General features: G+C 37.7%; 1 protein-coding gene across 7 annotated transcripts in view; it reads right to left on the bottom strand.

Moving 5' to 3' along the window:
- Nucleotides 1-13,142, bottom strand: part of FBXO38 (F-box protein 38) — a 56,001-nt gene that overhangs the window by 30,959 nt on the left and 11,900 nt on the right. For 6 of the 7 annotated variants that reach the window (XM_053906992.1, XM_053906996.1, XM_053906998.1 and 3 more), the window contains 6 exons: nt 11,927-12,060; nt 8,961-9,124; nt 8,598-8,763; nt 5,528-5,665; nt 4,193-4,330; nt 1,441-1,534 (listed from right to left, as the gene is read on the bottom strand). In XM_053906992.1, the coding sequence (XP_053762967.1) occupies nt 1,441-1,534; nt 4,193-4,330; nt 5,528-5,665; nt 8,598-8,763; nt 8,961-9,124; nt 11,927-12,060 (834 nt within the window). The remainder of the gene's footprint in view (nt 1-1,440; nt 1,535-4,192; nt 4,331-5,527; nt 5,666-8,597; nt 8,764-8,960; nt 9,125-11,926; nt 12,061-13,142) is intronic. The other variant, XM_053906997.1, reaches the window with a different exon arrangement.

The following is a 13,142-nucleotide window of genomic DNA, read 5'->3' as shown; positions in this document are numbered from 1 at the left end:
AGAGATAAATATCAGAGTAAAACAAAAACCATCAGAATCAAAGGGTCTTCCTAACATATGAACTTCTGAAAGAAGTTCATCTTATTGGAGTGCCAAAGGCAAACAACTTCCCCCTCCTCTACTAAAAAACATTAGGGATGTTTTGTTTTTTAAGTTTTTAAAATTTATTTTGAGAGAGAGAGAGAGAGAGAGAGAGAGAGAGAGAGAGAGAGAGAATCCCAAGAAGGCTCCACACTGTTAGTGGGGCTTGATGTCATGAACCACGAGATCGTGACCTGAGCCGAAATCAAAAGTGAGATGCATAACCGACTAAGCCACCCAGGCACGCTGAGATGTTTCCTTCAAAGGAGCATTTTGCAAAGTGTGGGCACATCTTAGGCGGTACACTGAAGTTACATTAGTTAACAATGAATTTTACAGTAAGAATCTTATATCCTTTCAAGGTGCTTTCTTTTTCTTTAAAAAAAAAATTCTCTTTAATGTTTATTTTTCAGACAGAGCACCAGTGGGAGAGGGGCAGAGAGAGCGGGAGACACAGAATCCGAAGCAGGCTCCAGGCTCTGAGCTGTCAGCACAGAGCTCGACGTGGGGCTCAAACCCATGAACAATAAATCAGACACTTAACAATAAGTCAGACACTTAACTGACTGAGCCACCCAGATGCTCCTCAAGGTGCTTTCTTAACCCTGGTTAAGTTAAAAGTCAGAATCTGCATCTGGTGTTATTTCTTTCACATCTTTTTTATGCTAGCTGTTAAAGTACCATTTTAACAAAGATTATAGTTCTATATTGGATAACAAAACCTACTTACTTAAAGTTAGAAACCATTTTTATTTATATTCTTAATATACTATTGATAGCAAGAGTTTTGTTTTTGAATAAATTTAAAAAGTGGTTACCTCAATTTAAATAAAACAAAAGTAGAGGTAGACTTTTGATCTGTAGGAAACAGTTAAATGTGGCATAAACTGATGCAAAGAAAGATATGTTAAAAATATAAAAGTGTTACAAGTTCGGGACTCTTAAAAAGCTGATTTAAAATACTGATTTCTAAATAGCAAATACTGTCACCAACTAACTGAAATCATTCCAAAATCATATAGGTTGAAATACATGGTTCCCAAGAGAGCTGCAGAAACCAGTGCATCAATGCTGACTTCTGTTGGACTCTCAGGCACTTCCAGAATGTTGACTGCTCTTCTGAGGTGAGACCACACCCTTTCAGAGTTTGCTGGATCTGGAGTGCAGCTCGACTGGTCAGCAGTTATATATAACACAAGATTACCAATAAGTGACACCCTGATGCTAATGTAAACAACTCCTTTGTATTTTAAATCGAGACAAGGCATAATCAAACTTCATACATACACTCCCCCAATTTTTGGAAAACCGGAAAAAACGTAATTCTAAGACAAAAGGCAATGTGAAGAGGAAACATACCTACGAGCAGCAGTGATGATGAGGTAACCAAGATCTACTTCAAGAGCATTTTTGCAAGCTCCCAAAACAATAGTGTGCAAATTTCTAAAACCACCTAGTTAAGGGAGAAAATGAACAAAAACAGTATTTTGTTTGACCACAGCACTTTTAGTAAAGTATTTATACACACTTTTACACACTTCAGATGATAACTCTTTGGTTAAAAGTAAATCTAAGCTTGTCTTTCCATTCATATTAATATCTCAATATGAATTATGGCTACTAGTCATTTCCCAGAAAGAGATGAAAATGGATAGATACTGTCCTTCTGAAAAGACACTCTGACAGCATCAAAAAATTACTCCAAATTACTGAGGCGTTTGAGAAAGGATTTTCAGAAAACCAGAAGTTCATAAGGAAACCATTAAAGAAGGGATCCTGACATTTTCTAGCCAAGGTTTGAACCTCCAATAGAACATACAGAACAAGACCAGCAAGCACTTCCTTAATGTCAACTGGGTTTTTTTTCCCATGTTTTTGAAACTTGCAAATATAGAGCAAAAAAAAGCACACAAATTATTAATGTATACAGCTCAATGAATTTTCTCAAGATTGACTTTCAACTTTTATGAATTAAAACCATACACTATGTACTTCTGTATTTGGTTTCTTTTATTGAACATTTTGCTTATGAGATTCATCTAGATTGTTGCATACAGTGGTAGTTTATTCATTCACATTGCTGTGTAATATTCTTTTGCACGAAGATGTCACATTTTAATCATCCATGCTGTTGCTGATAGGCATCTGGGTGGTTCTCGTTTGGAGGCTATTATGAACAGTGCTACTGTGAACAATTTTGGGTATGTCTCCTGATAATCGTATGTATGCACTTCTGTTGTATTTGACACCAGGAATGCGACTGTTGATATGCATATAATCAACTTTAGTAGATATTATCAAACGGTATTTCCAGTGATTATATCAGTTTATACTCACCAGCAGTGTATGGAACACTATTGTCTTTTTCACGTCAGTCATGCTTAGGCATAGTCATTTTAGTGTTTGTGTATCACACTGTAATTTTATTTTTTGCATTTCCCTAATAGATTAATGACGTTTATTATTTTTTCACGTTTATTGCCCATTTGGTTATCCCCTTTTGTGAAGTTTTTTCTATTCAAGTTGTATCCCCATTTTCTGCCTTTTTCTCATTCATCTTAAGAGTACTTCATATATTCTAGATACAAGTCCTCTATCTGGTATCTGTATCGCCAATAGATTCTCCCACTTGGTAGCCTGGCTTTTCACTCTCTTAATCGTGCCTCTGATGAATGGAAAAAATCTTAATTTTAATATAGTACAGTTTATCAATTTTTTCTTCATGGTTAAGTGCTTTTTGGTATCCTGTTTAATAATAAATCTTTGTCTACCTAAGGTCAAAAAGATATTCTCCTACGTTTTCTTTTACAAACTTTTTGTTTTTCACATTTGGATCTAGGAGTCATCTGGAATTAACTTTTGCGTGAGGTATGCTGACTCCTTAAGTAAAATATAAGGTAGAATCATTCTTAAACCCCCATTAGCAGAGAAAAGTCTGTTTCTCTCTCAGGATGTGGATACAAACTCTTAACTTTTGGCATCTCCCTCTAGGTCTTCTGATAAATGGTTTCACTGTGGTCTCCTTACCCCTGACTTTTTCCTGCTAGCTACAGGCATGCAGTAAAAATAATGCTGTTAATCTCGAGGGGGCCTGCTCCATCCCCTTTACACGATGTAATGAAGTCTACTTACGTCAGACTAGACTGACAAAATGCCTAAAAATGTAGTGCTTACTCATATTTTAACAGTATTAAGAATGTCAATTGTTACCAATGGTACTTAATAATTTTCCACTTGTATTTCGAATATACAAAGTTAGATTTTTAGTTCTCAACTATTAATTACCTAACTAGCTGAATTTCTTACTATTTTTAGTGCAGTGAGATGTTTAACGTGGAGCACATTCCGTCACATATCATTATTTCAAAAACCATGAAAGGACCTAGAGAGTAAAATATATTTTTCTTTTCAAAGCCATCATCTGATGAACAGATCCAATATCCAAGTGATACACATGAAACCCTTTTATTTATTTTTTTTTAAAGTTTATTTATTTATTTTGAGACAGAGAGGGAGGGAGGGACAGAGAGAGGGAGAATGAGAATCCCAAGCAGGCTCTGCACTGCCAGCACGGAGCCCAACATGGGGCTCAATCCCACAAACCATGAGATCATGACCTGAGCTGAAATCAAGAGTCGGACACCCAACTGACTGAACCACCCAGAAGCCCCAACATGAATGAAAGCATTTTATATACCATCAAGTAATAGACAAATGTCAGACACTATTATTACTAATGACTGAGTCCTTTTGTAGACCTAAGGTATACAAGTCAAAAATCGTCTCTTATCACCAATGGACACTTGAAATCCCTGTATCTCTCAGAAAAATTCCAAATACAACAGATGTATGATTAACTAATAAGTATTAACAAGCCAGAAAACATGCCTTACCACTGTACTATTTATCTTGAGACGGTTGAACACAGAATAAAAAAAAAACAAAAAACTGCTATCCCATGCTCATGGTTATTCTCCATTACACACCAGACAGAAAGGGCAATTACTAACAAGCATTTTCTTTTAAAATGACTCACAAGAGAAGCTATAAAAGCGTAATAATTTTTTAAATGGATTTAAAAAGTATTCAGTAACTAAAGTAAAATGAGTACCTGATCTCCAACTGTCTTCAACTACGTGTTGGATAAGACCTCCAAGGAAAGGAACTCGAACCATTTCCAAATGTTCCAAGTTTCGGGCAGAGGCTAAGCCTGTTACTAAAGGGACATACTTCAAGGAGTTTGTGGGTCCTGGTGGGGGGAAAAAAACTTCAGTGGAATGATGTAAATTGCCTTAAAAATAAATTTTCAAACCAGCAGCTGAAATGAATTAACTTATGAATTCTATGTGTGAAACTGACAGCCAAGTAGTTGACCCTCTGTAACTTATACTTATTAAAAATGAAAGTACGTATTAGCCTGTTAACCATATATTTATTCAGCATAAGGATTTCTCAGTAACACTGGAGAGACACTTAGTATTTTTTGTAAATCCCCTGAAGTCTCAATAGTTTTGAACTCAAAATAACTAAGGAGAGAAAGCCAAGTTGAAAATTTGATCCTTCACTCAAGTAAATAGCTGATCATAAATACCTCTCTAGGTGACCAGTATTGTATTAGATGTTATGGAAGATCACAAGATACAGTCCAATCTATCAAAGAGCTTGTAAATGACATGGAGATGAAACCAACATGACTAATTATAAGGATAAAAAGGTGTAACATATCAACTACAAAAACAGGATCTGTTATACTATATGAAAAAGAAAAAATAAGAAGAAAAGGCAGGTGTATGAGAAAAGGCAGAACTCGAAGGACGTACGCAGGTGGAAGGAAGTGTCTCCCTCAGGACAAGGAAACATAACACAGTGTAAAGGAAGACACTGAGGTGAAGGCTGGTATGGTTGCATAGGGGACAGGGAACAGGCAGGTCTGAAAATAAAAGAAGGTACATCTTGGAAAAGAGTCAAAAATAAAGATAACAAGAGAGGCCCTGGTTAGCACTTTAAAGCAAATACTTCCCACTTGATAATCTAGGGCAACAGAATCACTGAAGGTTTCTGAACAGAAAAGCAGTGCTTTTTGCTTTACAGGAGATTAAGTCACAGTACTATTTACAAGCAGGATAGTTAGGAGACAAGAAACAAAGAAATCAGACGGAGATCTATTAAAACAATCCTACCGAAAGTAAAAAGAGCCTATAAAAATATGTAGAGACACTGTGCTGCCTTTTTTTTTTTTTTTTTTTTTTGCTAAGGTAAAACACAAATCACGTCTACGGACTTTAAAACAAAAAGTACATTTATTTTCACGAGGTAAGTAAATTATAAAACATAAACAGTAATAGCATAGTATAATTCCATTTACAAATGTGGCTATGGGTTTCCTTTAGGGTATTTCCGGAATAGCATATGCACAATTAATTCCACCACAACCATGTACCATTACCTGCACAGTTCCTCATGACGAAAGTTCGTAAACTGATGCAAAGAAAGTCTTTGAACGGCTGTGGTTTGGTGAGTCTTACCCATTTCATATAAAGGTGCCTTAGCATCGGGATACAAGGAATTTCAGGAACATTCACCCCTAAAAACATATACCAAAAAAAAAAAAAAAAAAAAAAAAAAAATCACTAAAAAACTGTATTCTGTTTGTATTCTGCCTGTGTAAAAATGTAAGGTTCTGCTTTTCAAGTTGACAATTTATCCTTCATGGATATTTTTAACAAAACAAACTACCTAATTAAATTCTATCAAGTTTGGCTTATTTAAAACAGGCTCGTAAAGAACAATTTAAGCAAACCGTAAGTGTACTACTTTGTTCTACTTTGTTATTTCTTTAGAAAAGGCAAATGGGAAGATGAGATTTTAAAAGTATTTTCACATTTTATACACATGAATCTTTCTCATAAGTCTGTAACTCTTCTGGGACTCACATACCCAAGAAAAATAAAATGCAAGTAAGTTACTGAAAACAAAATTATGTGGAAGGAATACACACCAGTATTCTTTGATGTCAATGCCCACCATCCCGCCAGTGAGAAAACTAAATGTCTCAGGACACAGGCAGGCTAGCTGGTTTCAAATATTGTGGTTTCTGGATGATATCCAGAGACAGACATTAAAGTTGTTTCTACCAATGAATGAACCTTAAGGACTTGGAACTGTGTGGCAGGAGCCAGTCAGTATGACTCTGGGAAAGTGAGAAACCCATCAGTCATTTACTTTACTATTTCAAACTGATAAAGGTACTTTATCCTTCTGATCTGTAAGTGGCTTAACACTAGGAATCATACCTGCAAAGGACCCTGGCTGAAAGAAAGGGAGGTAAAGGGGCAGGAAAAGCCAAGACACATGAAAGAAGAAAGACAGGTAACTTGTAAGTTCTAAATGGAAGGAAGTGGATCAAGGAAACTGCCCAACAACTAAACCCTGTAGGCTCGTGAAAAGCTAAGGAAGTGACACAAGTCTTTGAGAGAAATCCGAGGACACGGTGAGAGACCATTTAACAAGCAGTAGCTGGCAAAACCAGTTTAATACGACTTTGCACTCAAGTTGCTAGAAGCCCTGCTAGAGAAGGCAGAATCAAGAGTACGTGAACGGTAGTTTCTGCGAAGGCTAAATTCCACAGGATGCTCCAGTATCAGGATTAGTCCTGCCATCCAGCCCTCCCCAAAAAGCAGTTACCTTTAGCCTGGAACTACGTATATACACTGTATGGCAGCAGACAGGAAGTAAAATAGGGGATGAGACCAAAGGAAGAAAGGCAGAGGAAACGAAGTACAGACTGAGACTCAAGATGCAGAATTTACAAAGGTATGTTTAGCACCTACCAAGATGGTGGCATTTCTAATTAGGAATCTCAAAGTAGCAAGGTGAGACAGATCTAGGCAACACTGCGATATCCTGTGCCCAATCCACGTTTTGCCCCAGATCCATTCTATAAACAAAGGACAGTTACGGGTCCTCCCCTGAATGTGCATTAATTTACTGTACACATTTGTATCACCATCACAGTGTTAAACTGCTGAATTAATCAAATGAATTCATGCATTTCAACAAAATTTACCAACCACTTATATCTGCAATGAACAATGACAGGAATTATGGAAAATATAAAGATATAAAAACAGTTTCTGACTTTACAGAGCCTATGTTATAAACTGCAGATATCACAGAATCTTTGTATCTAAAAATCCAATCCCAAACTAGATATCCAAGTGCCTAATCAGAAGCACTCCTTGATCTTGTAAATAAAAGGCTGCTAGAGAGCTTTCTTCTTATGCCATAATTGTGCACCTAAGTCCTATTTAAGACCTACTTCTGTTAAAAAAAATAATAATCATAGTAATTTTTTAAAAAACGGGGGAGGGGTGTGGGGATGCCTGGGTGGCTCAGTTGGTTAAGCCTCTGACTTTGGGTCAGGTCATGATCACACAGTTCATGAGTTCGAGCCCCCACACTGGGCTCCGGGCTGACAGCTCAGAGCCTGGAGCCTGCTTCAGGTTCTGTGTCTCCCTCTCTCTGCCTCTCCCCTGCTTGTGCACGCACACACACACTCTCTCTCTAAAATAAGTAAACGTTAAAAAAAAAAAAAAGACCTACTTCTTACCATCCCTGCTGCACTCCCTGCACCACCTCACCCAGTTTCAGCAATTTCTAGTTCTTAAACCATGACCAATACTCAGAATAATGCTTAGAGCAGAACAGATACTCAATAGGTATATTTTTAAAAAAACATTTAATAATAAACATTAAAAGTCTAAGGTAACAGGAGTCCTCCCAAAATCCTTTCCATAATGTAAGCCAAAGGTAACAAATTTGGGGAAACATTTGCCCATATTATTACGTTGAAATTATTGTGATATAATTTCATCAACTATGTGGATGGAGGATGCACACTATAATCACTGCAAATAAGGTGCCTTTGGAAAAAAAGCACCCTATTTCCCATTTCTCAGGGAAAAAGAGAAGTGGCAGAATTTTCCATTGGCTCTGGGTTGAACATAGAATTTGTTCTAGAGCTGAGGTGTATAAAAAAGGAGCCTGTAGCTGCATGTAGCTATTTGACAAATGAACCTAAGATAAAAATTCAATTTTTCTGTTTCACTAGCCATAGTGGGCACATGGGATAGTACAAACATAAGACATTTCCATCATCACAGGAAGCTGTATTGGAGAAATCTCTGAAGGGTTGAACTAGGACCGAAAGGGCAGGGAACAAGGGCAGGATTCTGGCTCATTGAATAAAACAAGACAAAAAACAAAACCTACCAACTTTCAAAACTGCTGAAACCATCTTCAAAAAGGGAACAGACTGGTTGTGAGGCAGTATTTCTCTCACTCCCCAGACCCACCTAGGGCTCTTTAATGGGAAATATAAATTTGTGTACAAGCATTTCTCTGGCCATCATCGATCAACAGAGCCATTTCTACAATTCTCATTTGTCCCTTTCAGTGACTATTCAATTATAGGACATTTCAAGGAGTCACAGGTGACTCAAGAGACATGTACTCACCAACTAAATGTAAAGTTTGAATTTTGGCTCCTATAGGAATTTTCAGTTTATTTTCAGGAGGAATTGGAAACGCTCCATTACGATTACGAAACTTCCCCAAAATATGAACATGCGGCATATATGTCCATATAGATTCTACCAACTCCAAATGAGAAGTTTCCACACCCTAGAAAATAATGCCAAGCAAGCATAAGAAAGGCTATTAATTTAGCATGAAAAGCGCCTATTTCTGTATCATAATATACTAAGTATGCAATGGGACTTGAATTTTGTTATGGATGAAATCTGGATGTGAGGGAACATGTTCTTTCATTTTCTGATATATTATTTCATCAATCAGTTGATGTCACCAGGTACACTCACCACTAAGTTTGGGCATGCCTGCAAAGCTTCCAGAACTCCTGGAATGCTAAAAGCCTCATGCCCCCGTACCCTTCGCCTCTCAAGGTATCTAGGGTGAAGGCCATATAGCTGTTCGACGTCTGGCATCTTCTTCAATAGTGTGAGAAAACTGGAATCTGTGAAGCCTGAGAAATTCAGAAGTATTTAGAGGCAAGTTCACCTTTCTGTTCATGAACATTTACTAGTCACTTCTAATTTTTATCAAAAGTTAACAAAAGGTGTCATTTTAAAAATTTTGTAAGACTGACACTACAGCTGAACAAATGGTTAAACAGAAAACATATTCCTTAAGCAACAGAAGACATGTGTCAGAAACCCCACTTATCCTGAGTTAATATCTTACAGAGCTAAGGCTTTTTATCACTGCCTTGGTGGTGTTTAAGGCACAGAAATCTTCGACTAGGAACAACACACTTTTAACCTGGATAACTTGCACCTATTACTGGACTGGTGGCTGAGGAAGGACCACCTACCTGATCAGCACCGCCCCCCCCACCCCCCCAACCCAAAGGTACTCTCTGGTCCAGAGAACCTCTAGGGCTCTGCAGACCACACAACTAAAAAATGAGTAAGATGTGAGGAAGCTCCCAGTTCTAACCTAAATCCCAACAAACCAGGTTCTCTTGGTCTATCCATTTCCTAATAATTACTCTATCCTGTGTTTATCACTCCCTGGACATTTTGAAAAAATGACATTCTGAAAACTGAAAATGAATTGAAATTGAAATGACATTCTGAAAAATGAAAATCTCGTTTCTGAAAAAGACAAATGCAAGTTAGCTAAGAGTATCTAAGTGAACCAAACTGAAAGGATGCTGAGCTCACAGAAAGCTATTTATCTGGGAGGCTGTGTTCCATCCACCAGATGGGAACAGTAAGGCAGATTACTTCCACCACTGCAGGGGATTTGGTATGGTAAGTAGGGAGACAGTTGATACTTCATTATCTGGGATGTTTTGTCTATAATGGAGGTTGTCAGAGAGTCACTTGTCTGCTCACTAATAACAGCTAAAATTATTAATTCTCAAGAACATAAATGAAGCCCCAAATCACTAAGTCTTACATGAGTTGTTCTATTTGCACAGGGCTGGTGCAGATGATTGTGTTAACTTTCGAATCACAAAACTGAAGAGTTAAGAAGAGACCTCAAGGATCACTTGGTCTGATTACAATAACAGCTCTTGCAAAGCAACCTTCACTAACTGAACCAATCAATGTGCTAACCATTCTATATTCTCTCATCTACTCTCACAACCCCCCAAAAAGGTAAATGCCCCACTTATGAATGTAAAAAATGAACTTGAAAGAATTGAAAAGCTACCAAGTGGGAGAGCCAGAATTCAAAACCAGGTGTGACCACTGCCAATGCCCATCCTCTTTTGTCACATACTTACTACACATTGTCTCTCGTTAAAACATCGGTAACGTTCTACCTTTACAGAGATCATGTGACAATCCAAAGAACTCGCATATGTAAACCATAAAAACCATGGTTATCGTTACTACATAGAAAATTGGGGCTTAAATTCTAGGTTTAAACTAATGCCAGGGTGGCATTAGTAAGCAAAGTTAAAGAGATCTTATTCTAGGCTACAGACTGTCTGCTTCAATCCTCTTTTACAGTCACTGCAGGAATGGGAAGCTTTGGGCTCACAGTTATTTATCACAGTCTGAAAGAAATCAGCAAAGATTCTCTTCTAATTTGATAAGGGACAGAGATGTTAATGCGAAGACTGCATCACATGGGACTCTGCTATCTCGCTTGATACAGTACATTAATCCCATCGCCAGAATTCCTGCTGACCTAACCTCTGTTAAAGCAAATCTAACATAAGGAATGACAGTCATTTTCACACTGCCCTTATTTTTTGTCTTTCCTGCTATAACTGATCACTCTTTGGAAAACAATGAGCTCTTTTCCCTCAGAATGGTTTCTTTGAAGTATTTGAGGACAACTGTGGTTTGCCTCCCTCCTACTGAGCTAAGTTCTAGCCTTGGGTCTTTGCAATGTTCTTCACAAAAAGGTATATGCTGATCACTAGCTCTGGCCAAAGGATAAGAGCTACCAGTTGACTGATGATCTTTTTGAAAGGATACAGCCCCCCAAAGTGTATAATATCCCCGTATTGCAGAGATAGTCTGCCCTATTCTACTTCACTTCTGTCAAGGCTCCCCCACCCCACCCTCATCACATCTTCAAAATATCAGAATTGGGATAATGCTAATAAAATGTGGTTCAACAAGACATTTAAAATTGCTACGTAGCAGTAACGAAAAGGCACTAATAAATGGATTGGTGTTAACTGAAAAGAAGCCTTGACTGGCCCTTAATTTTAATTCTTCCCTTTCAGATGTGCTCTACTTAACTAAAGTCATCAATTTTCTTATCTGGTCTCTACCTGAGGTCTGTTTTGTGGTCAGGCCACTAACTGAAATCTTCACCTGTAAGGCGAATTATGCCTTGAGAATCTCTAAGACCTAGCATAGTCTCAAGGGCTAAAGAAATGAAAGCTCCAGAAGTGCAAATTTCTGTGGCCTGCTGGAGCAGCTTTACAAAAACTGATTAATATTTGTTTCACCGGAGGATGCCATTAAGGGGTATAGAAAAACTATGAAAACCTGCATCGTAGAACAACAGACATTTTGTCTAATATAATAGACATGTATTGAATTAACAGCTAAATAAGTATTCTCCAATCATATACTTGTGGAACAGGTTGATATAGCTCCCTAAAGAACTAAAACGGTAAAGCCTCAAGCAAAACACATTTTATCAACCCAAACCAACCTCAGTAATTTAGATAAGATTCTGCCTCCCTACCTACGAGGTGAGTTAGATTACCTATCTTAAGACAAGTAATGTTTGATGGGAATATTATTAGTTTCTAGTAGGACTCCAAGGTACCTTACAGGCTAAATCCACTTACCACTTGGCATGTATTCCCACCACCGCCCTGCACAGAGATCCACAACCCTCACCACTCTCAGATATAGGGTCACTGCTTCTTTTAGCTTCCTGGAAAGACATTCCATACACATGATATCCTGCAGAGGGAGGTACCTTTGTGAGAGAAAGAAACTCATATTTATCAAGTGGATAAGTACTTCCTCTCACCAACAGGTTACTTTTTTTCCTTCTCCAACCCCTCAAATAAGACTTTAGGAATATTTACAGGGTTTTAAGATTAACATGCACTTAAAGCTTTTCACTAAAAACAGAGGAGTCCGCAAATACTCAAGCATCCAAATAAAGTACTGAGATCCCTCCAAAGGGTGTTTGCTAAAACTTGCCTTTCTCCTTTTAAGTCTTCACAAACCAAGAAAATCTCAAGGAAAAAAAAAAAAAAAAAGAAGAAGAAAAAAGATTTCAGTGCATCTCCAGGCCTCATGATAAGGGAACATGAACAAGATCAGAGAGAACTAATCAATATGAACCTGGCCAATGTAAGTTTATAGCTTTTACAGAATCCATTTCCTGTAGTGGCTAAAAAAATTCCTCTATGCTCCCTCAACACCACCCAGAAACTCTACGATTTTCTCCATCAACAATATGTATACTAAGTTTACAGTATACCATTTTTTTCCTATATCTTTTTACCTTTTAGATCACACTCTGATAAAAGTATTGCATAAGCATTAAATGAGAACACCTCATCTCAACTACAATTTCCTCTTTTCCAACTTCCCCTGCTATCTCTTCCTTCCTGAAACTTTTCAACTAACCTCTACTTTTGTTGTTTTCAGTAATAGCAATATGCATTTTGAAAGATCAAAAAATTTCATCTTTCTCTCTTCCTAAACACCTCTCCATGCACACCTAGATGATGATGAGGATTTTTTTTTTTTTTTTTTTTTAAGTAAAGTGGCGCCTGGGTGGCTCAGCTTGTTAAGTGTGCGATTCTTGATTTTAGTGCAGGTCATGATCTCATGGTTCGTGGGTTTGAGCCCCATATCGGGCTCTGTGCTGGCCATGGGGAACCTGCTTAGAATTCTCTCTCTCTCTCTCTCTCTCTCTCTGCCCCTACCCTGCTTGCTCTCTCTCTCAATTAATTAATTAATTAATAAAAAAAAAAAGCTAGAAACAGAGGCTCAGTCAGTTTAGCTTCTCTTGGTTTCGGCTCAGGTCATGTAATGGGTTCATGT

Source organism: Panthera pardus, unplaced genomic scaffold (genome assembly GCF_024362965.1).
Source record: "Panthera pardus isolate Hobbes unplaced genomic scaffold, ASM2436296v1 HiC_scaffold_2, whole genome shotgun sequence".
In the NCBI taxonomy this organism is placed as follows: Eukaryota; Metazoa; Chordata; class Mammalia; order Carnivora; family Felidae; genus Panthera; species Panthera pardus.
Note: the sequence above shows the minus strand (reverse complement) of the source record. Positions and strands in the feature narration are given on the sequence as shown.